The following is a 27,873-nucleotide window of genomic DNA, read 5'->3' on the forward strand; positions in this document are numbered from 1 at the left end:
GGGAAGTGGTTCGGGACGTGGACGCCATGACCGACAGTACGAGGGTCGTGAGGACGTGGAGGCAGGTCGGAACGAGGAACGTGACAAGCCGCCAGAGCAAGAGGAGGGTCGACCGGATAAGACAAGGTACGCCGGAATTCTTGGGCTGAAGAAAAGCTGGATACAGGCGGAGCAGGACACGCTGACGTTGACAATCAGGACATCGCGGGGACTTTAGACGGCATCCAATGTTGGCTATGATGTTGTCAGCCCCAAGGTCAAGGAGAAGATTGCCAAGCTGAAGATGAAGCATCGGGGGTGGGATCCTTCAAAGTCGTGAACTGGATCGCTTCGAGCTGCCTGGCCCATTACCGCCTGAGGGACAAAGCGGAGCAAGGAACCGTGGTACAAAAGATCCCCATCGCGATGGAGGCGAAGTGAGTATGCATAAATAAGTCACGCTTGCGATTTCTTTTCGTGACAGAACTGACTCGGTGTACTAGTTCCATGTTAACCTATGCAACTTGCTGGAGGCTTGGGAGGTGGCCTGAACATCTCGATGGGATGGTCAACCCTGACATGGGTTGCCATTACGAAAAAATGTTTGCGAACGAGAGCACTAGGGCCGGGGACCATACGGTAAGCAGAGTGGCAGGATTGCGCGATATGGGCGGTTGATAGAACGTAGAGGAGAGACAACACGAGGAGGTCTCGTGCCTGTTTCCAATGCCGCCCAGCGATTCATGGTTGCTGTTACTGCGGAGACACCTTGGAGCTTAAGAATCAGAGTCAGATTCTCAGGACCTCGCGCAGGTCGGGAAGATGTTGAAGGCGGGACTGTGAAGATTGGTCTTGAAGGGAGGAAGTGGTTCAGTTAGACAATCCTCAAAAGCAAATAAATGTGGGTCTCGTGACACCCATTGACCAATGGCCGCGCACCGGCAAATTCCCGCTTCAACCGCGACGCCGCCAGAAATTTTGGCCAGAGCGATGAGAACTGCTGACAAACGAAGCTCGGGATTCCAGGAGGGTTGCGGCGGCCACCTTCGTTTTGCGCGTCGGTAGTTTTCTCTCTCGCACGGTAGCGCCCCGTCATTATTCCTCCCAACAAGATGTTCCGCACAGCCCTCCAGTCAACGCCCCGCGCGGTACGCGCACTCAGGCCCAAGCTCGCTTCAGGGCCCCGGCGATTCGCCTCGACAGCGCCGGCAAACAAGAAGGGCACATGGAAGGGCACCGCCCTGCGATGGGGTCTCGCCATTGGCGCCGTCTACTTCTACAACACCAGCCCTATCTTTGCCGATGAGCTACCGGGTGCGCGTCCGCTACCTTAGCCCTCCCACCCAGACACTGACTAACACGGCATATAGCCGACGCACTCCCTGCGCCGGCTCACTTCTCCGATGCCGACCTCCCCACCGTCGATGCCTTGATGGAGCAGAAGCGGCGCCAAGCAGCGGCTGCCGCCCCGCCACCACCACCGCCGCCGACCAAGACAGTCGAGGAGAAGCCGGCAGAGACGACAGAGGCAACGACCAAGCAAGCGAAGCCCGCTGAGACCGAGGCAACACCAGCGCCTGCCGTTGAGGAAGAACACGAACCCGGCTCGCCTGAGGCGCTGGCGCAGGAGGCCACGCAGCAGGGCGCGTTCGACCCGGAGACCGGCGAGATCAACTGGGACTGCCCGTGCCTGGGCGGCATGGCGCACGGGCCGTGCGGCGAGGAGTTCAAGGCGGCCTTTAGCTGTTTTGTGTATTCCAAGGAGGAGCCCAAGGGGATGGACTGCATCGACAAGTTCCAGTGCGTATCTCTAGGCGCGGAGGGAGGAGAAGAATGAACCGCTGACACTTCCCAGACACATGCAGGACTGCTTCCGGAAGTACCCCGAGGTTTACGGCTCCGAGTTAGCCGACGATGAGGACGAGGAGGCGGCTCCTGCTCCGGAGAATACCCTGGCAAAGGTCGAGGATGGCCAAGCGAAGCCGGTGCAAGAGAAGACAGCAGCCCGGGCTGAGAAAGAAGAGAGGGCTAAGCCTCCCAAGCCGGCTACCGACGCGACTGACGCGAACAAGGGCAAGCAGCAATGAATGTACAAACCAAATTCGCGGCCTGTACAAGCTGTGGATGCAGAGCGAAGCGGCGTGTTTGCTGCTGGGTGTATAGGGGGCTGGAGCCACGCACATTGTACGACTCTTGATGTATACTATTTAGATAGAGGCTCAATAGACCTTTCTCTCATTCAGCCCCGCTTGCAGTCGGCGTCTAGGACAAAGAAAAGTAACGCCATCATATTTTATCTTTGAACAGCTACGAGGCACCGGCACCGCAGCTAGATCTCGGCCTTCCTCTCAGTTACCCTGGGTCTTGGCACCTGCTCTTGTGTGGAGCCGTGACGTCATCGCAGCTGCCGCGCGATCTTGCCCTGCCTGGCTGCTCTGGCCTTGCTTGGCTGCAACCGTCCTCGTCTTCTACGCTGAGGTCACCAAGTGGGCAGGTGCCGGTTTTGGTCATCACATGTGGCCGTCACCTCCCGCCTATTTGTTCGATTTGTCCGGACCCGATTTAACATCGTGACCTCACCCGATCAAACTCGCAACAACCACCACCGTATTCCCATCAACGCGAATAGCTTCATCGCAGCAAGTCAACAGTCCGGCACAGTTCACGCTTCTCTCCAAAAGAATATCAAGAGCAAGTAACCCATCGCAGTCGCGCCCCCCAGCTATCGCGTTTGATAACCAAACCCCAACTAACCTTCACGCAGTGTCGTACGCCGAAGTCGCGTCCAAAGGACCTAAGCAGACTCCAGAGGAGGTATTATCTTCCTCCCGCTTATCCTCTCCTACAGCACGCTTTCCTCCCAGCAGAAAAACTAACACGACCCGCAACCCAAAACAGGCCGCAGCGCCCCAACCGCCCCAAGTCGCCCCCACCACCGCGACAGCCTCGTCAACCGGCTCCCTGGTCGACGTCGACGCCCCCTCGGTGCGCACCGTCCCCTCGGACTTTGCCTCCCAAGAGATCCAGACCGACACCCAGGCGGCGCGCATTGAGCGCGAGGAAGAGCTTGTGGAGATTGCCGAAGAGAAAGCGGAAGCGGAGCGTGCCGAGTCGGATCTGGCGCGCAAGAGGGCCGCCGCTAAGAAGCCCGCGGCGGCGGCCAAGAAGAAGGTCGTTGCGGGCGTCGAGCAGGCCGAGGGGTGGTTTGCAAGGCAGTTTGGGACTATCTCGGAGGGCGGCGCGGCCGGTGGCGTGGCGCTGGTGAATATGCTGGCCGTGGTTGGACTGAGTGGATGGCTGGGGTACAGGGCATGGGGGTTGTATGATCGCGGCAGGCTGGGGTGGAGGGAGGTTGGGCTTGGGCTGGGTGTCCTCGGGGCTGTTGGGGCGGTGGAGGGGGTTTTGGTGAAGTGAGTTCCTTTCTCTTCTGTTCCCTTGGACCATTTTCGGTTGCTGAGACAGGTGCTGACGGTGTGGTAGCTACTTCTCCCGGGCCAAGGCGAGTGAGCAATGAGCGGTGCGTTACTGACATATGGGGCAGCTCGAACAGAGTCCCTCTAAGATGGATGGCACAAAGATTGGCGACGGCGTGGTCACAGGGTCTTGACAAGGGCGGGCGATGGAATTCCTCCTCTCCGGCAGCCTTTCAGTTTTCTTTCCCGTTGTCTTTGCGTCGGCCTGTGTATAATCCCATAATCCATATCTCTTCTTAACTTGTCACTGTTAATTTCGCACTCAGCTTCGACCGGTGAGGTGGCCCACATTGACGCAGTTGTGCGCCAAGAGATGATCGCGATGTTTCCCGTTTACAGACTCTACACAGTAGCTCCAAAATGGACTCTCGGCAGCATTGGGGTACGACAGGGCGGCGGATGTGCTTCCCATGAACTTCTACGCGCCCCAGACGCGCCGCTGACGACCTGTACTGTGTCCCTCCTGATTGGGATTCAGGTTCGCAATGGTTGGCTGGCCTGGCCTTTATGGACATGATCGTCCCGTTTGGATCAATTCGCAACCCCCTTGACTCGCACAACTCGAGCATTCAACTAGTTAGAGGCTACCTGAGCCGACATGGATAAGATGACGGTACAGCCCTCAAAAGTTACCTAGCCATCTCTACGACTATCAGGGATTGACTCGCACCTCTATGTTACCCTCCTGTGCCTGAGACCGCACCCAGGTGCTTTTGTCGGCCTCCAAATAAAAGGGCTGGATCTGACTGGTCTACAAGCGAAGCCGGAAGCCGAAGTGTTCTCGGTCCCCAGGCTCTCGTCAGTTTCCCGTCATTCGCTTATGAAGGGAACCGTTCGACGTCACAGGAACCGCTTCTTGTCTTCAACCATCGCCCTCAGACGATGGGTGCTGTCAATGTTCAAGACACAAGACAGGGAACACAGCCTGGATCTGAGTATCCTCTGCTTTGTGATTACGGCGTCAGAGTTTATACCCCAGCTCGGTTGTATCCTGATGATGGTCTCTCTCGCGATGATATCCCGTTTTGAGGGCCATGGCAGATGATCGTTTGCACGACGCGAGCCGGGGTAACATACCATGCAGTCTGGGTGAGTCGCTGGGGGCCTTTTCAATCCAGACCGCAGCGCCGGAGCTTTCTCCTACAGGAGCCTTGCTTTGCTAAAGGGGGGCTACCTGCAGACGCCACATCTCGGCGGAGGCCAGTCCGGCGAATCGTGCTTCACCCCGCGGCAAATGCCGGATGGCGAAGCTTCCTGGAACAGACACAACCCCTAGGCAGTGGCCCAGACCGCCAAACGGGCGGGTCGATGCTGCAGCCCTACGGGACATGGCCAGGGCCGGCCATGGACTGCTGGGAGTGCCTGCTGTCATGCGACCATACCTCGCCTACGCACCATAATGCCTTGTTTTCGTCGTTGAAGACGACCCGGGCACCTCGAACATCATGGACACCATTCCCCTTCTTCACTCCATATCTATCACATTCGTCTACTGGCACTGGCAGCACGACTACCTGCGAATACTGGTTCACGACGAGCTGCCATGATGTGTGCCAAAAACCCTGCATTACCCTTGAGGCCAGTGGCGGAGAGGAAGAAACGGTCCTGCAGCGAATGTCGGCGAAGAAAGCAAAAGGTGGGCTTTATAATTCATTCCAAGTGTCCTTTTGTTGATATTCTTCAGTGCGATCACCAGCGTCCATGTCGAAACTGCGCGCGCCGGATGCCTCAGCCTGTCTGCCAGTACGAGAGCAGTCCGTACGTGTCGTCCCCTGGAATCCCTCTGGGTTTGTTTCCTCTTATTTATCTGGTGCTCACCCTGAATCAAAAAGCGGCCGTGAACAGGCCAGAACACTCCTCGTTCCAAGCCGGGCACTAGAATTTGCCCCAATTTCAACGCCCTCCCCGAGTTCGACGGCTGCAGTTTCTGCTCCCGATACGCCGGCGCACTTGGACATCAACCTGACCCAGTGGGTACAACCACATTATTCACCATGGGCAACCAACGACACTTTCAGGGCCGCGTCTGGTCTTGAACAAGGCAAGAGTGCTTTGGGTCATGCCATGTGTGCTCCTGAGTTGGCTGACAGTGACGAGCCAAGATCCAACACCTTCCGAATATGAACCGGACTATAACACTGTGCCACTATATACCGATCCATTCTTTGTATTCGGGCCTCAAGTTGGGAGAGGTTCACCCTTTTCCTTGTGTATGTCAAACTCATTCCCAACATGAAGACAAGATGGAGTCAGAGCTAGTGCTGACGTTGAGCCATACCAAGTCCTCAGGACGTGTCAGCAAAGCACGAGAACTGTGCTTGACAGAGACTCGCTCCTTGCCGCTCGGTGCTCCTCGATCCAGCAGCTCCATGGCATGATGGCGGCACCGGAGACATCCACGAGTGACGGAACCATCGCAGCCGTGGCCAAGCTCGTGCTGAGCGATATCTTCTACGGCGAAACTCAGGACCTGCGAGTTCACGTCAACGGTGTGCGTAACATGGTCAGCTTGAGGGGGGAGCTGGATTCGTTGGGTATTGAGTTGGTCAAGATGGTTCTCCTGTAAGTCACCATAGTCGCATCCATGATCTATTATCTATTGCTCTTTAGCTCTTCGTTACCAACCATCCCCCAGTGCAGATCTCCTCACGGCCGTGACTCTGGAGGTTGCTCCGTCCTTCTCATACCCCGAACTTGTTCTCCATGAGTCCACCACCTCCTCTCTCAACCACACACGGTTTGGATTCGATCATCCAACCCCCGCGGTCCCTCCCTCACCCCGCACAAAACTACATTCCTCGACAACAGCAATGCTAAAAGACATCGACTTCCTCATCGACACAGTTCTCGCCTTACCGTCCCGCCCATCCCCATGGGACCTCCAAAAGGTCCAGTCCATGTCAGCCTGGGTGCACGGCCGGCTCCTATCATTAGAAGCAACAACAATAGTAACAACAGATACATGCAAGGACCCGACCTCGTCGTCGTCGTCGTCGACAGATATGAATCTCCTCCACCGCGCAGTCCGGCTGGCGTCGCTGGCGTACTGCCGGGCGATACAGTCGCGGCGTTGCTTCTCGCAGGGGGTGCAACAGGGACATGTTGTCGAACTGGCCGAGGCCGTCGGTAACGTGCCGCTTGAGACATGGGAGGGGGCATCACTCAAGACGCTGCTTTTGCTGCTGGCTGTCGCGCTGCCTACGGCCAGGGATATGGATATGCAGGAGTGTTGTACCCTGAGGACTATGATGGTTGCTGCGGCTGTGCAGATTGCGTTGACGGACTGGAGTGTGGTGGCGAGGACGATGAGTCGTGTGGTAGAGCTGCAGGCATGGCTTCGAGGGTGTCTTGATTAGTACTTAGTAGGGGTTAGGGTGACCTGACCTGTACTGAGTAAAGGTTGAAGGGGCAGCAACAGGGAAAGGGTGCCTGCTTAGTCTATAGTTAAAATCTCACCTGATCTACGCACACAGGTTACATTTCCATCCCCCTTTTCTTCCCTGCCCCTCCTGGCATCAGTACCACTGGCCCTCCAACTCCTTTTCACCCTCGACATCTCAGCTTCTACCTAGGTACCCCAGCTCACCCACTTCCCCGTCCTCACCAGACCAGGGCCTCCACGTCCTTCACTGATCAAACCGTTATCATCATGGGGTCGGCAAACCCGACGGACACAAGCCTCGGGCCGCGAGGGCAGCCGCGCGTTGTACTCGCTCGTGCGCTCAGCTAGGCAGGCAAAGCAAAAGGTGAGGGGTGTGCGTCGTGCGGAATCGCGTCCCCCTCCTGTCCCAAGCTCTGCTACTACTAGGACCGTCACACGAGGGTGCTGGGCCCAGAGTATTATTATTCCTACACCGCTGTGCCCTAGGGCGTGCCGGACCTTCAACAACTTACTATACAGGATAACCGCGCCCTCGTGGGCCGGGTGAAATACCCATATCGGGCCCCAGAGTATAGTGGTTGAGGCGTGGGAATCAAAGTCTCAACCCTGCCGCCGGCAGTTACAGGTAGGTATGTAGATCCAAACGATAGTATTTGCCCAAACTGGCGCTCAGGGAGGCGGACTTGGGACAGGCGGACGTGCTTCAAAGTAGCGAATTGGGGTCTAGGTACAAGGATTTTTGGAATAAAATCGAGGTTTCGTTGCTATTAGTTTGGAGGGCGGAGAGTGGGACAAAATATGACTTGACAATCGCGGTAAAGTGCTTTGGAATATTCCACTGGGAATGTTGTTGTAATCACGTGTATGGAGTCTGGCGAAATATGGGGCAAGGCGAATAGGATGTAAATGTGTGTGAATGGTACTTCACTTCCATTATAGTTGTGGGCGTTCTGCATTCTTAACGTTGCTGAGCGGTGCTGGCTTGAGACATACCGTGACATGATCTGTCACCCTCATCTACTTACTAGTGAGCCTTTAGACCGGTGTTTCCAGGGTCATCCGAAGCTGCGGCAGAAGGTGCCGGTGCCAGGCGGTTTGGGACCTCTTGAGGAGGGCAGTCGGACGTTGGTCCATCCGGCGTAGGGATTTCGTGAGATGACCTGGCGTTTGGTTACTATTTGAAGCGTCTCGCTCCATCCAACTGGTTCGTAAGCTCCACTTCTCCATTCCTTGGACAGTGAGTGGTCAAGAGAGAACTTGAAGGGGTTATGGTTACGGTTCATACGGGGGAATTGGAAAAGGCTGTTAGATTCTGTTGTTTTCCGTTTGTAAGACATATTATACATGCAACGCGGTCAACCGTCTTGGACCTTTGAAGTACACATGCGGTTTGCAGCCTGAATCCGGAACCCGGAGTTGTCGAAGTCGTTTCCTGTTCGCTTCCCCACGGGGCTTTGATTCCCCACGGGGAAGTTGACTTGCTGGCCCGAACTATCGAGGGGCCTCACCAGTGGCTTGGTTGGAATGCCCACGTGGATGCCGCTTTAAATCAAGCAGCTCTGCCAGTCAGTCCAATGAACACGCCAACCCAAGCCGTATCCCGCGAGTGAGCCAGTGACTTGCCGCTGCCTTGACTAACAGAACATCAGTGACTTTACGTAAGCTAGATTCAGGATCTGGAAGCGAAGGAACAGTCCATAGCAGTGCACACGTCGTGGGCGAGGAAGAGGGCCAAGCACCAGTTAGACTGGGATGTTGACACATCACCTGAGGGTTGCTGACGGTACAGACATAACCCATCCGTGGCTTTCTCCATCTACATTATGAAGGAGTAGGTAGCAAGGCCGGGTATGGAACAGGCAAAGAGAACTCAGCGAGTGATCTCTGCGCTGAGTTTCTGGCCAGCATGTCTGTCTGGCGGAGTGCCCGGAGAAGAGAGTTTCATCGGAATGACCTCCCAACCGGACGCTACCGCCTGCAGCTCCCTCCTGCCAAGCTCAACTGCCGTGTAACTGGTGATTTCAATGCCACTCTGGCGGGTGCGTGCGGTCACTGCTCGGTTGGCAGCACATCCCAGGGGGAAAACCAGTCAGGATGGACTGAGAGTACCGTAAGCGGCGACTCTGCAACTTCGGGTGCCGGGAAACCTGATATTGTCCGTCGTGACTCGTTGAGATGGGTGTCTAAGTAGGCGACGACTGATATTCAGGTAGGTATGATCCGAGAACCGACGTGTCTCCGTTCACCCAAGTGTTTCCGCCGACCGGAAGGGGAGCTGCAAAGTGGGAGACCCGAACCTGAGTGAGGGGTCGTTCTTGACATGATCGACCTTCCCTTACTAGTACCAAATCAGCGTCGGTGTCCACCCACCATGCGGGTGCCCACAAGCCCACTCCCCGCCCGCACAATGCGCGCAACTTGCTCGCCCAGAAGCACAAGGGTCTTCTCACTTGGTTTGATGCGAGCCTTCCCATTCGCGGACCAGAACCTCCACACCCAGCCCACGCCGCGAACACACGGAATACCCCTCTCTGTGTGTGTCTATTTTGCGGTAGGGACGGATAAGTGAAGATTGGGCGACTGTCAGCTGGACCCCTCCCCGCTACGGCGCCACTCTCTGGGGCAGAAAAAGGAGGGGGACGCTTGGGGAGACAACGAGGGGAGATAAATATTGGCCCGACTCACCCCGTTCTCCTGTTCCAGCTTCTCTCCCTTCAAAGCGGAACTCGAAACCAGAATCAAGAGCATAAAACAACAAAATACCAGAACAACTCACAACAACCACCTGTCAACATGTGCGGCAACGATTGCACCTGCGGCGCCAGCTGCTCCTGCGAGGGCTGCTCCACTCATAGCTCATGAGCAGGGGATGCATCTCGTCCGTATGTCTCTGCTCTTCCCGACGTCTGTAGGATGGCGAGGAACCTAACTAACGTGCCCGTCCAGAGGTCGAGTTAGGCGTGCTTTGAGGAGAAGGGAAACGGTGGCAGATTGGGCTATTGGTGCCAAAGGGGTCGGCGTGGGCGGATGTCTTGTTCGGCGGTAGTTGTTGTGCTTGAGCGGCAGAGGACTTTTTGAATTGATCGAGTGATTCCATCCCGAGCTTCGAAAGAGTTTCCCGGAGTCAACATGACCATGCCTGGAAGGGTGCGAAAATGAACAAGATGAGATTACGCATCCCGAATAGCAGTTATCACCTACAGATTGTACAAACAGCCCGCAACCAGGTCGCCGACCCAAAGAGAGAGACCTTCCAATCTCAACAAGTCCGAGCCGTGTTTGAGTTCAGATGATATCTGCGTCGGGACGAGAAGACGGAGACAAGACAAATAAACGGACACTCGCAACCCAAGGAAAATGTCGAGTCCCAGACCAGAAATTACCGCACCACCCACCCGACGCCTCCATGCGAAACAAAACAACCCAAACAGAACAAGTATGTATCCAAAAAAACGTCCCAGATCTCCCATCCGTAGCAACCGAAAGAAAAGCAACCCCTTGCCCCACATATTAACCTGTCATCCAGCTCCCTGCGCACCCCTAGTTGTCCGTTCCTTGACCCAGATGGAACCTCACAACTCCCGAAACGCACGGCCAATTCACCAAACCACACCGTCCACTCTGTGCATGCATGGCCTTTCAACCAGAAAACGCCTAGCTTTTCTCGCTTAGAAAAAGAAGGTCAAGCGATTCGATTATGAACCTCCCTCAGCCTCTTGACCCAGTGCCGCCTCAATGTATCAGGCATCTTGCAAAACACCATGGCCTTGTTCTCGTCCGTCAACACTTTCTCGGCGATCTTGAGCTGCAGGTCCATGTCCTCGGCGACAAAGTCACGGAAGAAGATGTCCATGGCCTGTTCCTGCCAGCCGGGGACCGGCTTGGAACCTCGCGTCGGCCTCAACACTTCAGACAGGAGGTGAAGCGTCTCGGTCAGTGTTGAACCTGCGTTTGTTGTTGTTGTCGCTGTTGTTGTGGCGTTTGGTGATGCGTTGGAGGGGACTGCTGGAACGTGGTTGATGGTGGTTTGTTGTTGCGGCTGTTGTTGCTGGTGATGTTGTGGCTGGGTCAGGTCGAGGTAGCCTGGGGCGGCGGTGCGGCGGCGTTTGTCTGGGGGCTGGGATGGATTGGACGCCGAGGTGCTGTCCGGTGCCTGTAGGCGCTTGCGGGTATGTAGCGCCGTCTCTTCGGGCGGCGTCAGTGCCGAGGCGGAGGACACGGAGGTTCGGGGCGGTGGTGGCGGCATTGTGTTCGTTGGGCCACGGAGTTGCTGCGGCTGGGGAGGGGGGGCGGGCATGGGGTTGGGCATGGCTGGTGGCATCGGCGGGGGCATGTGCGTCTGGTTCGGATTGAGGTAAGCAGTATCTGTAAGCAGATCCATGATGGCGGCGCCCGGCGCCTCAGGCTCTTCTGTTCCACTCAGCGTATCTGTCGTCTTCCGACGCGGCTTCGTCAGTCGTTTCGGGGCCCCGCCGGACCCAATAACATCGGGAAACAGTATCTCGTAGTATTCCTCGTGCTCGAAGGGGCGGGCTCGAAGGGAACGAGCGAGCGGCTCTTTCTGCGAAGCTGTTAGCGGCGTGCCAGGGTCACAACAAGCGTCCACGGACGAGCCCACCTGGAGATGCCTCGCCCATGCGTCGTCGGTGGCGGTGACGGTGCGTGTCTGGGGGTTGTAGTAGAAATCAGGATCCTCTCGCAGGCCGCGCCACAGGCGGTACTTCTTGCGGGCGTTGTCGGTTTTGTTGATAAGATGGCCTTTATTGGCGTAGGCGTTGTGCTTCTCGGCGAGGGCCTGCATGGCGCGGTCCCAGGCCTCGGGCTTGAAGGTGCTGCCGTCGCGCAGGCCGAGCGAGACGGACTCGCAGAGGGAGCGGAAGAAGGTGGCCTCGAACTGCGGATTCCAGGTGAAGCGAGGTCCACGGTGCTTGCCAGGACCGGAGCCCCTCCCGGAGGACCCCCCGCCGGTCGAGTAGTCCTCGTCGGCCATGGCGGACGCCGGCGCGGGTTCGGATGCAGATGCGGATGCGGTCGGAGTGGCGATGAGCTTGGGGTTGCGCGACTGGGCCGTGCCGAAGGGAGCGAAACGGAGGCGATGGATTGGGCGATGCTCGCTGCGGCGCTAGCCAAGGCAGTCGTTGCAGAGTTGCCAGGCCACAACTCCCTCCGATCGCAGGCCAGATGGCGCCGGCCCAAGACTGGTCAGATGAACGAAGAGGTCTTAAGGCTCATCTCTGAACATGTCGTTCCCGCGCCGAATATCTGGTCGATGTTGGGGGGGCTGAAAGAGATGCCGTTTTTGTCTCTGGCACTGAACGCTGATGGCGCGCATTATTTGCGAAGGGTTCAAGGGTTGAGACGGTGAAGCGGGGACGGCCGTCTGGTGGAAACGGACGGTCCACAGGGCATAGGGCCTGCCAAGAGTCACGTGTGCAGTGCACTGAGAGTCAGAGACGTGGATGGAGGCGAGGCAACTGGCTGACAGGCGGAAGATCTGGGTCTCGCAAAGACACGTCCCAATTTCCAGATCTGAAATTCCCTATAATTAACTTAACTAACGTTAGTCAACGTTAACGTAGATTGATTATAAGCGACTCGTGCATACAAGTGAGTCGTGCACTCTACCAGATTTTGAGTTGTATACTACACGACGATAAGAAATGACTAAGCCCTCAAACAATCTCTTATTGTCCTTTCGTAGACAACCCCATCAAAGTCTGTTAGAGTGCGCAACTCACTTGTATGCGCGACTCGCTTATGATATACGGGAACTCTCTTTGCACAAACTGACTCTCTTCATAGTTCATTACCCGCGCAATTCGTCCTTCTTTGCTCTTTATGATGGTTGCTCCATCGCGCATACCCCATGTGCCTTTGCCTCTGGCAAGTGCCGGATAGATCCGAAAGCTCCTGCAGCAAAGAGCTTGCAATGCCTCCTTTCTGTTTAAACTGACCCAATACACCATCCCTGCTCCTGAAACTTGCAAGTTCTCAAGTTCGTTTTTGGATCCCTCCTCATTTCTCTCCTTATTCCATGGGTGGTTTGGTCATACGCATATGTGCAGTTCAAGGCACTGGCGATATGCGTTGTTCTCCCTTCCCCCTGTTCTCGAGGCTCAGCAGGCGACACCGAAATTGGCATCGCCCATCATACGGATAGTCTATCTCAACACTCCCGACCTGGTGTATCTTCACCAGCCTTCAATCTATTTCAATGGCTCGCTTGATGGAAATCACGGGTCAGCTCGAGCCAATACGGTGTACCAGAGGGACTGGTATGGATGACAAGTGCATGTTATGAGGGCGACAATTGGACTCGATGAACCAATCTCAGAAGAATGTTAACGACACCGAGAGCATGTTTTTGAACTTGGAACCATGCGCTCCCTTCTTCTCCTTTCTTCTTGACTTTGCCTTGCGGCTGCCACTCGTTTGTGGTTGACTGTCAATGTCCTTTCCGTTGCTTGCTCACGCTCTTTCCTGGCTTCAGTCAAGGACTTTTCATCTCACCCTGGCGCCGTACTCATCCCCGAGAGCTCATTGTTTAGTCTCACTGCACCCTCTTCTTCATCGACCAGACTAGACACTTAGAAACCATGTCACTTCTTTTTCTTTCACTCCTTCTGTTCGTGCTGTGGGCGCAACCCACGCCAGCAGCACCGTCCACCATTCAGAAACACTCATTCAAGGTGGACCGTGTCCGGAATCCAGACTTCAAACGCCGCAATGTACCCAGGGAGCTTTCGAGAGCATACCAGAAATACCGCATGCCCATTCCCCAGGACTTATTGCTTTCCCTAGATGACGGGCTCCAGGTTGATTCGCAGACCGATCGGGAGGCTTTGAATGCGCTTGACCTAGCACACCTGGATTCTCCTCTTCCACAAGGCGCCAAGAACACCATCGGCAAAGTGTGGGCAACCCCGGTCAACGAAGGCATCGAGTACATCTCGCCCGTCAGCATCGGCGACCAGACTCTCAATATGGCGCTTGACTCCGGCTCGGCCGACCTCTGGGTGTTCAGCACTGAGCTTCCAGCACTCTCCACGGTTGCCCACCAGGCGTACAACCCCTCGCTTTCACCCACCTTCAAGAGGATAAACGGCCATAACTTCTCCATTACCTACGGCGACGGCACCAGCGCTTCTGGATATGTAGGTACGGACACGGTCGATGTGGGCGGCGTCGCGGTTACAGACCAGGCTGTCCAGTTGGCAACGTACGTCTCAAGCGCCTTCTTGCGAGACTCCTATCTCGGCGGTGTGCTCGGCCTCGGCTTCTCGCAGCTCAGCTCAGTCAAACCGGTGAAGCCAGAGTCGTTTTTTGAGAACGTTATGCCTTCGCTTGCCCAACCGCTCTTTACCGTCGACCTCCGCAAGGACGCTGTCGGATCCTTTGAATTTGGCTTCGTCGACAACAGCAAGTATTCGGGCATGCTTGCCTGGATCCGAGCCAATACTACCAAGGGCTTCTGGCAAGTGTCTACGGCAGGGTTCACGGTCGGGAATAACCGGACGCGGTTACGGCCCGCCCAGGCCATCATCGACACTGGCACGACGCTAATGCTGGTATCGGTGAAGATGGCTGATGGGTACTACCGCCATGTCCCCGGAGCGCGGCGGAGTCGCGCGGCAGGCGGCGTGACCTTCCCTTGCAACACCACCTTGCCAGACTTTGTGGTCGATGTCGGCGGCGCCTATGCTGCTCGGATCCGAGGAAGTGACATCAACGTTGGGTGGTTCCAGGACGGCAGTACGTTCAAGATTCCCATACCTTTAGCTGTAAACTCATGCTGATAGGAGACAGTGTGCTTTGGCGGCATCCAACCCACCGCCTGGCCGTTCCAGGTCTGGGGCGACGTCTTCTTCAGGTCGCAGTTTGTTGTCTTCCATGGGGGCAACCGCTCGCTGGGCATGGCGAGCCATGACTAGACTTTGCCAGACCCTCCTCAACCCGAGCCTCCCGAGCCTCCTTACGCGGCCGTCTCCAAGTCATATATCTGTTTATCGAGCAGCGAAGCAATTTATAGCCAATAGAGCGTTGAAGAATACAAATACAGACTCCGGTCCGGCCACGAGCGGTGCGAGGAGTCTTCGCCAAGCGCTCTTTTAATGCCAATTTCGCGCTGCCGCTGCTGCGATAGCCAAGTGACGTACGGCATTGACAATTCCGAAAGCCCTTTACACAAGTCCTTTACAAGCCCTTTACAGATCTTGGTATATCGGTATTAGCGAGCAAGTTTGCGGGGTCCTCCTGGCTAGTCGACGGGAAGTGGCGGGAGGATATGCACCGCCTAATTAAGGACGGGCAATGCGGCCCGGTTGTGATGCGTGCTGGAGACTCTCCTGGCCAGTCGGCAGCGTTCTCCGCTTCGGCTTCATGCCGGCGCTTGGGCTACGTTCCGCCATTGTTGCATGGTCCCCGCGGCCCAATGCCGATCTGGCGCATGCACCCCAGCTTTTTCGCGTCATTTATCTCGCGCACGGAACGACTTCCACGGCTGATTGACTGCGGCATCCCAGTTGAGCGCACTGGTGCCGAGTGTTTCCTGGCCTGGTTGTGGCGCAACGCAGCACTGCGCGGACCGCTGATCAGGGAAGGTTTGCTTGGGGCGGCCAAATGGACATGCGGGGCCAAATAACACATCGTGAATGTCATGTCTCGGAGAGGGATCCGGGACGGGAGGGGAAACCCGTGGTTCCTCCCGATCCAGATCTGATAAAGCGGAGGGACCTGCCTCGAGGAAAGGATGTGCCAGAGAGGGAAAGTGGACTTGGGGCTGCCGGCTCGGGGCAGAGTATCAAGCACTCGTCGAGCAGTCAGGCACACGTGAATCCTGTCGCAAGTGCATCATTAAGTCTTACCGCCATGACACTTGCAGCCTTTGCGCTGCTGACAGCAGCAGTGCTTGCCTGGGCAGAACCCGCCTGCAAGGTGCCTCGCGCTGCTCCAACAGGCACAGCGGCATGGACTGCTGCCCACTCGTCGGCCGCGGCCGCCGTGGCGAGAATGTCGCAGCAGGACAAGATCAACATGGTCACAGGCATCGGCTGGGATAAAGGGCCCTGCGTCGGAAACACGGCTGCCATCAGCTCCATCAACTACCCCCAGCTCTGTCTCCAGGACGGACCCCTCGGCATCCGCTTCGGGACCGGCACAACAGCCTTTACACCCGGCATCCAAGCTGCTTCGACATGGGACGTGGAACTGATCCGGCAGCGCGGCGAGTACCTGGGCGCCGAGGCCCGCGGATGTGGTGTCCACGTCCTGCTCGGACCTGTGGCCGGTGCGTTGGGCAAGATCCCGCACGGCGGCCGCAACTGGGAGGGCTTCGGCGTGGACCCCTACCTGGCGGGCATCGCCATGGCCGAGACCACCGAGGGCATTCAGTCGGCGGGTGTCCAGGCCTGCGCCAAGCACTACATCGCCAACGAGCAGGAGCTCAATCGCGAGACCATGAGCAGCAACGTCGACGACCGTACCATGCATGAGCTGTACCTGTGGCCCTTCGCCGACGCGGTGCACTCCAACGTGGCCAGCGTCATGTGCAGCTACAACAAGCTCAACGGGTCGTGGGCGTGCGAGAGCGACAAGGCCCAGAACGGCCTGCTCAAGAAGGAGCTCGGCTTCCAGGGGTACATCGTCAGCGACTGGAACGCCCAGCACACGACCAACGGCGCCGCCAACAACGGCATGGACATGACGATGCCTGGCAGCGACTTCAACGGCCGCAACGTGCTCTGGGGGCCCCAGCTCAACACGGCCGTCAACAACAACCAGGTCTCGCGGGCGCGCCTCGACGACATGGCGAAGCGCATCCTCGCCGCGTGGTACCTCCTCGGCCAGAACTCGGGCTACCCGTCCATCAACATCCGGGCCAACGTGCAGGGCAACCACAAGGAGAACGTGCGAGCCGTCGCGAGGGACGGCATCGTCCTGCTCAAGAACGACGGCATCCTCCCGCTCAAGAAACCCGCCAAGCTCGCGCTCGTCGGCTCGGCGGCCGTCGTCAACCCGCAAGGCATGAACGCGTGCGCGGACAAGGGGTGCAACACGGGCGCGCTGGGCATGGGCTGGGGGTCCGGGTCCGTCAACTACCCTTATTTTGTGGCGCCCTACGACGCGCTGCGCGTCCGCGCCCAGAGCGACGGCACTACGCTCGGCCTGCACAACTCGGACAGCACCAGCGGCGTGGCAAACGTCGTGTCGGGCGCCGACGCCGCCATCGTCGTCATCACGGCCGACTCGGGCGAGGGGTATATTACGGTGGAAGGTAATGTGGGGGACAGGCAGAACCTCGAGCCGTGGCACAACGGCAACCAGCTGGTGCAGGCGGTCGCGGCGGCCAACAAGAACACGATTGTTGTGGTGCACAGCGTCGGACCCATCATTCTCGAGACCATCCTCGCTACGCCCGGGGTGAGGGCCGTCGTGTGGGCGGGCTTGCCCAGCCAGGAGAACGGGAATGCGCTGGTCGATGTTCTGTACGGCCTTGTCTCGCCGTCGGGCAAGTTGGTGTACACCATCGCCAAGAAGGCGGAAGACTACGGTACGGCGGTCGCCAGAGGAGACGATAACTTTCGCGAGGGCTTGTATGTCGATTACCGCCACTTCGACAACGCCAAGATTGAGCCGCGGTTTGAGTTTGGCTTCGGGCTTTGTCAGTTCTCCTCCCCAATTTCTCGTTCGTTCCCCCCACCTTTTCCTTCTACTGACTAACCATGTTGTTTGTGTTGCCAGCCTACACAAACTTCACCTACTCTGCCCTGCAGACCACCACCACCGCAACCATCACCCCAGGCCCGGCAGGCGGCCCCACCATTCCCGGCGGGCCTTCGGACCTCTGGGACACAGTCGCGACGGTTACGGCGACCATCACCAACACGGGCGCCGTGGCCGGCGCCGAGGTCGCCCAGCTGTACCTTTCGCTGCCGCCGTCGGCCCCGCCCAGCCCCCCCAGGCAACTCAGAGGCTTTGCGAAGCTCAAGTTGGAGCCCGGCGCGAGCGGCACGGCGACGTTTAAGCTGCGGAGGCGGGACCTGAGCTATTGGGATACGGGCAGGCAGCAGTGGGTTGTGCCGTCGGGGGTGTTTGGGGTGAGTGTGGGGGCGAGTTCGAGGGATGTTAGGTTGGAGGGGAGTCTTCAGGTGTAAGCAGAGGGGACTGGAATAAATGGGGGGGGGGAGACGTCAAAATCGTTGCATGTAGTTGGTTTGATCGTGGATGATGGGGAGATTGAACTAGGAGTGGGGTGCTTGGGTACCGGGTCTGAATTGTTTGTTGATAGGCTTTTCTCGTACAGTGTTTTTTTTTGGGTAGGTATCCAGCATTCTCCTTTGCAGACTGTCCGTCTTGTGGCGTCCGGGATTAGCCACGGCACTGCAGACAGTTGAGAAGCTTGTGAGGTCCCTATTGGACTGGGCCGACTGACGCAAGTCCTGCATCTGTGCTTGTTCTTCTTTTGCTTTTCCAAGTTATGATCTGTCCCATTTACACTATCTGACTGCGCGAAAAAGCCTGGTCTATTAACGTCCATATACAACTGATGATGTCACTTGTGTTTGGCATTATTCTCTGTCATTGCACCACTGCCTGCTTGAATCCGCGCCTGGATTTCGAGAAACAGAGCAGCTGATGCTTATATTTTACGCCTGCCTTGACCAATCCACCCCCAGAACTCAACGACAAAGACAATCCCTGTGCCACCATCAACACCTTCCTTATCCCCCATGAACCCCATGCGACTACACCATCCTACACATTCCTCATCCCCCATCAGTTGAGGGTAGGTAACCAGTTCCTCAGCCAATAACACAATCCAGCCCCCTCTTATCACACCTAACACACTTCCTGCCCCTGACACAAGAAGCGTGCTGCTCTTTGCACCGAGCACAAGCCTTCAACGGCTTGCCCGGGGGCGCAGCAGCCAGCGCGCCATTACCACAACCATCGTTCCCATTGCCCTTGCCCTTGCCCTTGTCCTCGGCCTCACGACAAACGACGCCAGCGTTTACGCACTTTTCACACGCCAGCACCCTATCACAGCGGGCCTTGTTCTTCTTGCAGTTAAGACATGCCGGACCAGATTCTTTGCCGAGTTTGGGCGGGTTGGGATCAGCCCCATCGCCAGGGGTTCTTCTACCTCCGCCGCCGCTGCCGTTGCCGCGACGGGGGGTGCCCTTGGTCACGCGGCCCCTGACGACGGGGTTGGAGGCCGTGAGGTCAATGGGGTGGGTGGCGGTGCCCTCCTTTTTTTTGGTAGGCGCCATCTTGTACTTTTTCCTTTGTTGTGCGGGAAGGGGATCAAGTCGAACTGGCCGGGTCAGTACCCGGTCGAGAATGAAAGGGGATCAAAGATCGGAAGGTGTTGTCAATGGTCAGAGCGGCGCCGGGCCGGGACCATGGACGGAAGGGTCGGGTGTTGGATGGGCACGGGATGGGGGAGGGTGTGAAGGCAGGTAGGTTCTAAATCAAGTGATGGGAGTGGACCAATGATGGCACCTACTCACCTTAGGACAAGGACCAGCTCAAATTTGAGATGGAGGACCGGCCGAAGTTTGCCTATGCAGGGGACTAGGCGCGGGATTGACGTAGCTGTCAGCATTCATGGACGTGTCGGGCGGAGAAAAGCAGTGTTTTTGGAACGGTAAGGCACGAACGAACTCTTAGGAGGAGATGAATGGTCGGAACTCTGAGACAGTCTACTATCAGTGATCAGTTAGTGGGAAGGATCAGGATCACAAGAGGAGTATCTCCAGTGCGTACCTTGCAATTAGAGCGCAGTGAGTACCGGCAGCACGTGTGTGAATATACTTTCCTTGACTCTGGCTGTGCTAGCAAGACCGGAGCATGCACTCCGAGACCTGGGGGTGGATGCTTGCTTTGTGGAGGGAAGTAGTATAAAGAGAAGAACTGGAAGCGTGGCGGTCCAATGACTGAAATAACTTTGTGAGCTCCACGACTCCTCGGGCGGTAGGAAATCGGAGCCTTGAGGAAAATGGTGCTTATCGGCAACAGGATGGAACTCGAGGCCCCGAGGGCCGGAGAACTTAAGTTCCCAACTTGCTGACAAAGAGAGAGAAAAGTCAGCACTCCAAGTGGTGTCCCGTAAGCAGCAAGATGATGTGAGAACCTGCCCTTGCCTCAGCATCGGGAGAAAATCGGGGAGTAGTAGGAAGAAGAGAGACTTCAGGGTACCACTGCCTTTTTCAAGCAGCGGGATGAAATTTGTGCTAGTCGGCGCGGTTGAAGGAATAAAACATTGCAGAAATGGTGCTTACTTCGCAGGGAACTGGAAGCTACCACCTCGAGTAGCCGAATCGTTCCCGAGGTTGTTGGATGGTTGCCCGATTTCGCTTGAAGCTAGGAACCAGGGGTCTCCTTCGTGACAAAGCTGAGAGAAAGGAACCGACTGAAGGAGAGTAGAGAACGTTCCAGCAAGAATTGAGTTCAGGAAGAAGGGGGGTTCGGAGTTCAGTCGTGGCGGACCGGAAGATAAACGCGTCGGTGAGGTGGCAGAGAAGAATTGGAAGGTGGAGGAAGGTGTGAGCCCGAGAAGAAACATGAGCAGCGTTGGTCACAAGAAGAATGAGTAGGGGTCTTGCCCACCTCAAAATCTATCGATTTATCGAATGAGGTTCTGTATGCACATTGGCATTGGTTTTTTTTTTACAAGGCTTTAAAATTGACTTTGAAGGGGCTTAGCTATAGAAGATGCTTACGTACATTGTCACCGGCGCCAAGATATAATCAGGCCGAGTTGGGATCGCGAGCAAGTTACCAGGTACCTTAGTGACCTGGTGTCAACGGTGTCGTCGGTGCGGCAACGGCAGGATTGGGGCAAGGACACGGGTCTAGAAGACGTGGGTTACTTCCCAAGCTGCTCTCCTTTCCAAAATCACTGCTTGTCATTATTCTCTGCGCAATCCTTCCTGGACAACTGAACTGAAGACATTGTGTGGTTACCAGAAGTGTTATCTACCCCAATCCTTTATTGACAGTCTCTAGAGACACAGTTTGACCTCGGGTCACAATATGAGCTTCTTGGTCATACTTCAGGGTTAAGGAGTTTGGGATGGGTAGATTTAAAACCTGGCCTGACATTTTGTAGTTTGGAGCTCGCCACTTGCACTTTGTGGTGAGGCTGTGTGAGAGTACATGTAAGTGCCATGTTCCTGAATGATCTCAGCCCTTGAAGATAGGTATTGGATGGCAGACTTGTTGATCGAAAGCCACGAGGGCCAGGCGGATGGATGAAACTGTGATATACCAGTCTAAATGAAATTAACGTATCTGAACACGGTTTAGATAGTTGCTTGATGAAATCTTAGTTCACCTCATAATAACTATCTACTTCTTGAGCCTAGTTGCTCACATCAATCTCACACCGGCCTTGAAGCTGTGCCTCGCTAGATAAAAACTCTTTGGAGCATTTATGGATGTTGGTCGTTTCTAGCTCAAAAACAATCACTCTAGAAGAGCCGTATCCCTCTTGCCAAATCGCCCTCCTGAACAAACGTGAACGGCCGTGTGATGGACGGGCTATTCCACTCACTGCTTATGTGTCCGGTCAAAGCAAGCTCACTAGAATGTCCAACCAACAATTCGGGCCAACCTGATTTGTCACCAGCACAAGTCTGTCACATGTGCAAGAGAAGTACATGATAAACAAGCTTTGTAACCTTCTAATATGGCGTATGTGCTCCCCAAAGGCGAGTGGGTGGTGTGGAAGAAAAATGGGGAAGTTAGACAAAGGTGGGAGGGTTGAGGGGGGAACATGAGAGAAGGAGAGGGGAAAGGGGGCTAAGGGGGTCCAGTACTACCAGACGCAGGCATCTTACTAAGCGATCAGGACTAAAACAGAGACAGAAAAATTTGGAAGACCACGCCTGCTCTCCCATTTGAACTTTTGGAGTCTGTGAATGAAGAGTCTTCGGGGTAACTCCACCGAGACGATGTATCCCACGCTCAACCTAAGGTTAGCGCCCACCAGGGGAAGCTCAACGCAGCACAGTGACGTTATCCCGATGCGAGTTGAGTAGAGCCTAACTGGCCCACACCACCCTCCTTCGAAACGCGAATACCACGAGCCGTCAGCTTGGAGACGGGAGAACAGGACGAACATGCGGTGGGCCATTGGTCAGCTATCGCGTCATGGGAGGTGAAAAGGAGGGAATTTAGGTGAGGGTTAAGAGCTTTAAAAGGGCAAGCGGCTGCTGCGCTAGAGGGCAAATCAGATAAGACGCCCCATCCCTGAGCCGCCGGCGACTCGGTGCTCAACCAATCGAGGCCGGCGCTGAGGCGAGTGGGAGTCGGCATTAGCGCCGTTTATCTTCTGCCGCAGACTGCCGTGACCGAGAATTTGACGCAGTCAACATGATCAGCTGATGCCAGGCAAGTTTGTGGTGTCTTTTGTTGGCGATGTGCTGGTCAGAGATGGATCGTGTGGAGGGCAAAAAGAAAGCCGGCCGCTACCGCTTTTGGGAAATCCCGTGAGAGGACCCAAGTTCAGCAGGACCTTTGGGTTTAAGGCCCTTTGACGAGCACCTCATCAGCTCGTGCCAGTCTGCCAGATGATGGTATTAGGAGTGGTAATATCTTCCAGGCTTACAATAATAATGAGCGCCAGCTATTGGCTTCGCCGTCCAGTGTAGGGTTCCTTTGCTCGTGGCTTAGTGTTGTGGGAGCACCAAGATACTGTATGTTTCCGCTTGTTGGTGCCCAAAGTCGACTGGGCTGAGGCGGCTCCGAGGCCGGCGTGCAAAGAGGCCAGATCCTCCACCTTCCTGCGAGCACAAGATCGAGGATAATTTTGCCCACCTGCAAAAGTCAGATTGCCTGATATGTTCCACCTGCATTGCCCTTTTGGTCTCTGGGTGTGGGATCTCAGCCGGAAGGGACCATGATTGGCAATGGTCTGCGACCGTCTGGGATGGCGGGGCGAGAAGGTGTTCTTTTGGGAAACCGGTAAGAACCTCAGACTCCCAATACAGTGCGCTGCATGAAGTTGCCCCTGCTGTGTTACCCCAACACAAGCATAAGGGCGATACAGAGCAGATTCCACGGCTATGCTTCCCGAGTTGCCCAAGGAGTCGAAAGGAACGGATCTTTTGACAGCTTCACGATGAGAGTTGGGTGTAAGGCGCCTGTGATGAATCAGGGGTCTCGCTTTTCAGGTCCCGGTTCTCGGTCATGTGGGAGAACTTGGCGGTATCCCAGACGTCCAGGAACACCCTTAACGCTCGAGACGCACCGGGAATGCGGAACGCCGGATTCGTTCTATCTTTTCCTTGGCTTGAGTCATTTACTTACCCGATGGGACGAGACTTGGCAACTGGTGACGGGTGAGGATCTTGCGAAGGATTGACGAGATGGACTTGCGTGGGGACGTAATTCCCTCGGATTTTCACGGGCCATACCATGGCTCCGGAAAGGAGACCCGAAACGCAGGAACCTCGGCTGATCTCGTCACGAAGGACAAGGCCGTGTTGGCGGAATTCTGGTGTAAACTTGGCTTACAACGCAGGCCTGGGATGACGACAGATCGGAGAGCCCGTCCGTGGGGGACACCACGGGCGTTATGCAATGCAACCACTGATGGCCAGTCCCCAATGTCGGCCTTTACAGCCGACAGAACGCCAGCACATTGGAGCAGTCACGCCACCAACCGAACTGCTGGTTCCAGGATCCATCTCCAGCGGCTTGTAGCATCCGCACGTGTGGGCTCGAACCGAGCATGCACGCTGTCTGATGTCTGGCGTTTTGTGCACCACATGCAGAGTAGCAGCCGGGAGCAGGACGACCAAACGGGGCATCCGGTAACCGATAGAAGTGTGCTGCCACGGTCGAATCTTGAGCACATGGCCTTGATGGTCCACACATGCCTAAGGATCAGCCGCTTCGCTAATGAGGTCAGGGAGTGGGATGCCACTCCCGTAACGATCGTCGTCATCCACGTCGGAGATTAAATAGACCGCAGGATCTTTGAATCGCCCGCAGTCCCACCACGATGAAGCTCTGCAGGCAGAAGAAAGAAAGACGAGACTGAGTCCTCGGTTGAACTTGTAAGAGGTAAGTGGTGAGCAACTCTGTTTCTTAGCCCTGTATCATGGCTGATTGGGTCAGGGGCTACTGCTTCAGGGATCTCAAGTCTCCCAATCCTGTGTTGATCTTGCGCTTCAACCATGGGCGTACGTGTCTTCCTTATCCGAAGCTGTATTGCCAGATACTGAGGCGAAGGGACCGCAGCTCCAGTCTGGCGACGCCGTCCGCATTCGAGGCTCAACGGTGGTGTACAAGGTGGTTGCTGTCAACGGCAGCCTAATCACCATCATCGTCTCGAATCCGCAGCCGGACGGCCAGTATCTCCCCTTCACGCCCTCGGCACTGCAGACGGTGGACGAATCGCGGCTCGAGCGAGCCGACGATGTGTCCTGAGGCTTATCCCCGGGGTGGGGATTGTCGGAGCTTCTGATTTCCCGTCGATATCGTTCTTTTTTTTTTCGATGTCTAGAGTCAGGCTTGCTGGTTTGCTTTCCTGGAGGCGTGGCGCTGAAGGACTCTTTGTTACGCGGCGTCTTGACATATCTTACACATACCCATCTGCTCGACCGCTGCGAAGCGTGGAAGCAAGGGCCCATATACGTTACCGTACGTATAGAATCATTTCCTTGCGTACACTGCATCCTTCGGCTTCCCTGCCTCCATTCAACGATTCGTGACCGCCAATTTCGCCACGGCTCGGGTGACACAGCATCACCAGTCAGGTCTTCGACTTTCCGCGCAGCACATAAACGAGAGGAGGCGTATTCGCCCTCCAAGACGGAGACTGTTTCCTTTTGTTCCGGTGCCTGAAATCGGAAACGGGATCCAGTGTCTTTGGAGAAGGCCATGTCTGGATCTGAGTTGGTGCTGGTCATCTTGGTAACTCGGGACGTTTGAATGTTTGGTTGGCGTTGAAATGTGGATCTCTGGTCCGCGAACTGGAAGGGTTTTTTGGCGCCGACTTGGTGTCCGGATAGAAGAGCAAGCGGAAGGAAAGTGGTGCTTGGATTGCCGGGCCGGCTCTTCCTGTTTCAACAAACTGAGGCGATGACGGCCGAATTCCGCAATGCTCCTGCCAACTGCAGTTCGCAGATTGCGACAATTGCAGGAACGGTAGTAACATCCCCACCGCAGAGCTTTTCGAAACCGAGGGCAAGTTTTCCTTTTCTTTTTCCGCCAGGAAAGTGGCAGTCCCGCTGCGACTGCAGGCTCCTTTTTTTTTTATTTTAGGGAATTCCACACAGCAGTCTGGCTGGCATTCTTCAATTCGGATTGCGCGAATGGCCCGCTCAAGTCAAATCCCGTACGTGACAGCTCAGCATCACCCGAAGCCCGAGCGCTGCGCTCCTGGGTACATCCGGTTGAACAACAACAAGAAGCCCGCAACTCATAAAGTGCGCCGCCCATGCGCCGTGAGTCACCACTATACTTTAGACTGACCTTCTGCCAGCAACTTTCGCAGCAACTCAAGTTTTGGGCTCAGCGCCTACCAGTGATGGAACGTGAGCGATTGTGACGCCATTTGCTAACCCGGCGACGTCAATGGCTTCCACCGATACAACCAAACTACGCTGAAGCAACTCGATAGGAGCGTCGCTCGAGTGGTATCCGTCATCCCGCATCAGCTATCATGGGCGGCTAGGCCTCGCTTACAACCTACATGGCGCACGTCCTTCTTCATCGTATCATGTCCCGGACGGACATACCGCTGGTACAAGGATGCCGTCCTCCCCTTGGACATGGACTACGCTATCATTAATTTCAGTCTCTACAGTCAGTGCAGGACCTCCAGACCACTTTTTCCATTGCAGACCTCTTGACTTCGTCCAAAGCTGCTGCGGTCTATTTTGACCTCTGCCCCTTTCCGTCTGTATCCATCAGTGTGAAGCATACCGGTTAGGCAACTGAACAGACGCAGTGTGCAGTAGTAGTCTCTAAACTCCGTCAAGGCCAAGCCAATTCATGTAAAGGCATGTCAAGGATGTGCCAAACCGGGTATCATGGCTCGGCAGGGTCTCGGGGTTCTGTTGCGACACGATTTGGCCCCCATTTCCGCTGCCAGTCTCGCTTCAGTACTGTAGTAAATGCCGCACAGTAGTCGAATTTGAAGCAGATGTTCGTACCTGCCTACAAGTTAAGGTTGGAGGTAGCCTCAAAGCCGATTCATCACAACTTCCGTTGAGCCAGAAGTAGCACAACTAGCTACCCCCGCCCCGATCGTTCCTGTTTCTGAGCCATTACCATGGCTCAGATTTCCGTCATCTTTACTCAGTTCTTCCCGCCAAAGTCGGGCTTCACCGAGAAGGACGCCCCTGATCTCGGCGGAAAGGTGAATTCTTAGCAGCAAGCTGTTTACCTAGGTAGACTGTACCTGACTTCGGCGTACTCCCAGGTCTACATCATCACAAGCTCCAACACAGGCATTGGCAAGGCCCTCGCAGGGCTCCTCTACTCGCGCAATGCGACGGTGCACGTCGCGACGCGCTCCGAGGAGAAGGCCAACGCGGCCATCAACGAACTCTGTGCGGCCTCGCTGTCGTCTACAGGGTCTCTGACCTTCCTTCACTTCGACCTGGCCGACCTCGGCGGCATCAAGTCCTCAGTCGACTTTTTCCTCGCGTGCGAGACCAAGCTGCACGTGCTGTTGAACAACGCGGCTGTGATGAACGTGGCGCCGGGCCAGGAGAAGGCGACGACGGCGCAGGCCTACGAGGTGCACATGGGCGTCAACTGCCTCGGGCTCTCCCTGGTGACTAAGCTGCTCAACCCCGTGCTCAAGGCCACGGCAGCTAGGCCCAAGTCGGCGCCGGGATCCGTGCGCGCGGTGTGGGCGTCGACGACGGTCGACCTCGCGGGTGAGAAGGACGTCGGCTTCAACCTGAACAACCTTGACTACAAAAAGAAGGACAAGCCGGCTATTGTCCGGTACGGGTATAGTGAAGTTGGGAATTACTTCCAGGGCGTTGAGTATTCCCGGCGCGTTGGGAAGGAAGCGGGCGTGGCCAGTGTCGTGGCTAACCCGAGCGATCTGGCATCGGACTTGTATGGCCAGCACGGCGCGGGGTTCAGGTTGTTTCTCAGGCTGAATACCTACCCCGTAATCAATGGATCGTACACGATGCTCTATGCTGGCCTCTCGCCTGATATCACGCTCGACAAGTCGGGATGCTTCGGTAAGACTGGAGCTACTTTGGGCAAGATCAGGCCGTGGATTGGCGTATGTTTGCAGTCATCCCCTTCGGCCGCATACGATCTCCGCGCAACGACTTGAAGATGGCGGCTAAGACGGAGGACGGAGGCGGAAACGGGACAGGTCCGCGGTTTTACGAGTGGTACGAGGCGCAGGTCAAGCCGTACATCTAATCAGTTCGTCAGTGCAGTTGTCTGTCATTTTTGCATACGCCAGTGTGTTACTTGTGGACTACCTTATTATGCCCCAACTGTGGATAGCAGAACGTTACGACTTAGGTTAAGGTTTGTCGTCATGGAGTATGATGAGTATTGTCATTGAGAAGCGATACTTACCTAGGTAAGTGATCCGAAAGGCCGCAGAAGCTGAAAGCCGCGTCTAATGTTTTATTCTTAAGAGATAATAGCCTTTGCAACGCTCTCAGTCTAATGGGCAATAGGGTAGACGCTCCACTCGTCCTCACAAGTTCTTCGTACCAGATGCCAGCTCGCCATTTCGGCCCAATCTGCGCCATGCTGCGTCCAGTCTTCCAGGGAATCTGACGGTACGCGAAGCCCACCCGATGCCTATCCGACCGTGCAGCACTCTCGGAACAGCCAGGCGCAGACAAATAAACATTCATGCTCCAAGGATGGGTAACCGCGGAGGTCATCTGCAATATTCTCTCTTATCTTCCCCCTGAGTCGGTGGTAGCGTTTGCCCTGACATGCCGGAAATTCTATCAACACATGCCTTGGCCAGGCACGATGCCACTCAACGAGGTAGAGAGACTCAAACTACTCTTGTGGCTCGAGCAGGACGTTCTG

General features: G+C 56.0%; 12 protein-coding genes across 12 annotated transcripts; 8 read left to right on the forward strand and 4 right to left on the reverse strand.

The window, feature by feature from the left end:
• The first annotated feature begins 986 nt into the window (after nt 1–986).
• On the forward strand, nt 987–2,221 carry N657DRAFT_647705 (uncharacterized protein). The gene is made up of 3 exons (XM_062793373.1): nt 987–1,293; nt 1,350–1,779; nt 1,835–2,221. The coding sequence occupies exons 1-3, from the start codon at nt 1,092–1,094 to the stop codon at nt 2,064–2,066; spliced, it is 864 nt and encodes a 287-aa protein (XP_062645309.1). The 5' UTR covers nt 987–1,091; the 3' UTR covers nt 2,067–2,221.
• Nucleotides 2,222–2,444: 223 nt separating this feature from the next.
• On the forward strand, nt 2,445–3,712 carry N657DRAFT_600581 (uncharacterized protein). Its single transcript, XM_062790081.1, has 4 exons — nt 2,445–2,670; nt 2,744–2,793; nt 2,878–3,389; nt 3,460–3,712. Coding segments are annotated over exons 1-4 (597 nt in total). The 5' UTR covers nt 2,445–2,669; the 3' UTR covers nt 3,494–3,712.
• Nucleotides 3,713–5,829: 2,117 nt separating this feature from the next.
• N657DRAFT_682622 (uncharacterized protein) lies at nt 5,830–6,808 on the forward strand (the record flags this gene model as incomplete). Its single annotated transcript, XM_062796499.1, has 2 exons — nt 5,830–6,014; nt 6,088–6,808. 2 exons carry the CDS (start codon nt 5,830–5,832, stop codon nt 6,806–6,808), a joined length of 906 nt encoding a protein of 301 aa, XP_062645311.1.
• A 2,549-nt stretch (nt 6,809–9,357) lies between these two features.
• N657DRAFT_109030 (uncharacterized protein) lies at nt 9,358–10,429 on the reverse strand. The gene is made up of 3 exons (XM_062785770.1): nt 10,036–10,429; nt 9,773–9,937; nt 9,358–9,709 (listed from the first exon to the last, which is right to left on the reverse strand). The coding sequence occupies exons 1-3, from the start codon at nt 10,341–10,343 to the stop codon at nt 9,691–9,693; spliced, it is 492 nt and encodes a 163-aa protein (XP_062645312.1). The 5' UTR covers nt 10,344–10,429; the 3' UTR covers nt 9,358–9,690.
• An 87-nt stretch (nt 10,430–10,516) lies between these two features.
• On the reverse strand, nt 10,517–12,201 carry N657DRAFT_622873 (uncharacterized protein; the record flags this gene model as incomplete). Its single annotated transcript, XM_062790665.1, has 2 exons — nt 11,453–12,201; nt 10,517–11,395 (listed from the first exon to the last, which is right to left on the reverse strand). The coding sequence occupies exons 1-2, from the start codon at nt 11,822–11,824 to the stop codon at nt 10,517–10,519; spliced, it is 1,251 nt and encodes a 416-aa protein (XP_062645313.1). The 5' UTR covers nt 11,825–12,201.
• A 987-nt stretch (nt 12,202–13,188) lies between these two features.
• On the forward strand, nt 13,189–15,155 carry N657DRAFT_622878 (acid protease). The gene is made up of 2 exons (XM_062790666.1): nt 13,189–14,586; nt 14,641–15,155. The coding sequence occupies exons 1-2, from the start codon at nt 13,431–13,433 to the stop codon at nt 14,763–14,765; spliced, it is 1,281 nt and encodes a 426-aa protein (XP_062645314.1). The 5' UTR covers nt 13,189–13,430; the 3' UTR covers nt 14,766–15,155.
• Nucleotides 15,156–15,702: 547 nt separating this feature from the next.
• On the forward strand, nt 15,703–17,987 carry N657DRAFT_682625 (glycoside hydrolase family 3 protein; the record flags this gene model as incomplete). The annotated part of the gene is made up of 2 exons (XM_062796500.1): nt 15,703–17,494; nt 17,575–17,987. The coding sequence occupies 2 exons, from the start codon at nt 15,703–15,705 to the stop codon at nt 17,985–17,987; spliced, it is 2,205 nt and encodes a 734-aa protein (XP_062645315.1).
• A 515-nt stretch (nt 17,988–18,502) lies between these two features.
• On the reverse strand, nt 18,503–19,404 carry N657DRAFT_109238 (uncharacterized protein). Its single transcript, XM_062785771.1, has 2 exons — nt 19,344–19,404; nt 18,503–19,147 (listed from the first exon to the last, which is right to left on the reverse strand). The coding sequence occupies exon 2, from the start codon at nt 19,101–19,103 to the stop codon at nt 18,636–18,638; it is 468 nt and encodes a 155-aa protein (XP_062645316.1). The 5' UTR covers nt 19,104–19,147; nt 19,344–19,404; the 3' UTR covers nt 18,503–18,635.
• On the reverse strand, nt 19,367–20,519 carry N657DRAFT_692081 (uncharacterized protein). Its single transcript, XM_062797143.1, has 3 exons — nt 20,115–20,519; nt 19,600–19,966; nt 19,367–19,535 (listed from the first exon to the last, which is right to left on the reverse strand). The coding sequence occupies exons 1-3, from the start codon at nt 20,396–20,398 to the stop codon at nt 19,500–19,502; spliced, it is 687 nt and encodes a 228-aa protein (XP_062645317.1). The 5' UTR covers nt 20,399–20,519; the 3' UTR covers nt 19,367–19,499.
• A 3,360-nt stretch (nt 20,520–23,879) lies between these two features.
• N657DRAFT_109375 (uncharacterized protein) lies at nt 23,880–24,955 on the forward strand. Its single transcript, XM_062785772.1, has 2 exons — nt 23,880–23,904; nt 23,959–24,955. Exon 2 carries the CDS (start codon nt 24,339–24,341, stop codon nt 24,552–24,554), a length of 216 nt encoding a protein of 71 aa, XP_062645318.1. The 5' UTR covers nt 23,880–23,904; nt 23,959–24,338; the 3' UTR covers nt 24,555–24,955.
• On the forward strand, nt 24,018–24,270 carry N657DRAFT_682627 (uncharacterized protein; the record flags this gene model as incomplete). The annotated part of the gene is made up of 2 exons (XM_062796501.1): nt 24,018–24,023; nt 24,082–24,270. 2 exons carry the CDS (start codon nt 24,018–24,020, stop codon nt 24,268–24,270), a joined length of 195 nt encoding a protein of 64 aa, XP_062645319.1.
• A 1,107-nt stretch (nt 24,956–26,062) lies between the features above and the next one.
• N657DRAFT_600595 (NAD(P)-binding protein) lies at nt 26,063–27,240 on the forward strand (the record flags this gene model as incomplete). Its single annotated transcript, XM_062790082.1, has 3 exons — nt 26,063–26,206; nt 26,270–27,050; nt 27,107–27,240. Exons 1-3 carry the CDS (start codon nt 26,120–26,122, stop codon nt 27,238–27,240), a joined length of 1,002 nt encoding a protein of 333 aa, XP_062645320.1. The 5' UTR covers nt 26,063–26,119.
• Between the last annotated feature and the right edge of the window lie 633 nt (nt 27,241–27,873).

The sequence above is a fragment of the Parathielavia appendiculata genome (genome assembly GCF_033297405.1).
Source record: "Parathielavia appendiculata strain CBS 731.68 unplaced genomic scaffold N657scaffold_11, whole genome shotgun sequence".
NCBI lineage: Eukaryota > Fungi > Ascomycota > Sordariomycetes > Sordariales > Chaetomiaceae > Parathielavia > Parathielavia appendiculata.

Bases quoted from the DNA above. Each gene is read 5' to 3' on its own strand.
- N657DRAFT_647705 (XM_062793373.1), top strand. From the start codon at position 1,092: ATGTTCCGCACAGCCCTCCAGTCAACGCCCCGCGCGGTACGCGCACTC. The intron at 1,294-1,349 runs GTGCGCGTCCGC...CACGGCATATAG, and splicing joins CTTTGCCGATGAGCTACCGG to CCGACGCACTCCCTGCGCCG. The intron at 1,780-1,834 runs GTGCGTATCTCT...GACACTTCCCAG, and splicing joins GACTGCATCGACAAGTTCCA to ACACATGCAGGACTGCTTCC.
- N657DRAFT_600581 (XM_062790081.1), top strand. The intron at 2,794-2,877 runs GTATTATCTTCC...AACCCAAAACAG, and splicing joins CTAAGCAGACTCCAGAGGAG to GCCGCAGCGCCCCAACCGCC. The intron at 3,390-3,459 runs GTGAGTTCCTTT...ACGGTGTGGTAG, and splicing joins GTGGAGGGGGTTTTGGTGAA to CTACTTCTCCCGGGCCAAGG.
- N657DRAFT_109030 (XM_062785770.1), bottom strand. From the start codon at position 10,343: ATGTGGGGCAAGGGGTTGCTTTTCTTTCGGTTGCTACGGATGGGAGAT. The intron at 9,938-10,035 runs GTAGGTGATAAC...ACTCTTTCGAAG, and splicing joins GCGGGCTGTTTGTACAATCT to CTCGGGATGGAATCACTCGA.
- N657DRAFT_622878 (XM_062790666.1), top strand. From the start codon at position 13,431: ATGTCACTTCTTTTTCTTTCACTCCTTCTGTTCGTGCTGTGGGCGCAA. The intron at 14,587-14,640 runs GTACGTTCAAGA...GATAGGAGACAG, and splicing joins TGGGTGGTTCCAGGACGGCA to TGTGCTTTGGCGGCATCCAA.
- N657DRAFT_109238 (XM_062785771.1), bottom strand. From the start codon at position 19,103: ATGGCGCCTACCAAAAAAAAGGAGGGCACCGCCACCCACCCCATTGAC.
- N657DRAFT_692081 (XM_062797143.1), bottom strand. From the start codon at position 20,398: ATGTTTCTTCTCGGGCTCACACCTTCCTCCACCTTCCAATTCTTCTCT. The intron at 19,967-20,114 runs GTAAGCACCATT...AGGCAAGGGCAG, and splicing joins AGCTTCCAGTTCCCTGCGAA to GTTCTCACATCATCTTGCTG. The intron at 19,536-19,599 runs GTACGCACTGGA...CACTGATAGTAG, and splicing joins CACTGCGCTCTAATTGCAAG to ACTGTCTCAGAGTTCCGACC.
- N657DRAFT_109375 (XM_062785772.1), top strand. From the start codon at position 24,339: ATGTCTAGAGTCAGGCTTGCTGGTTTGCTTTCCTGGAGGCGTGGCGCT.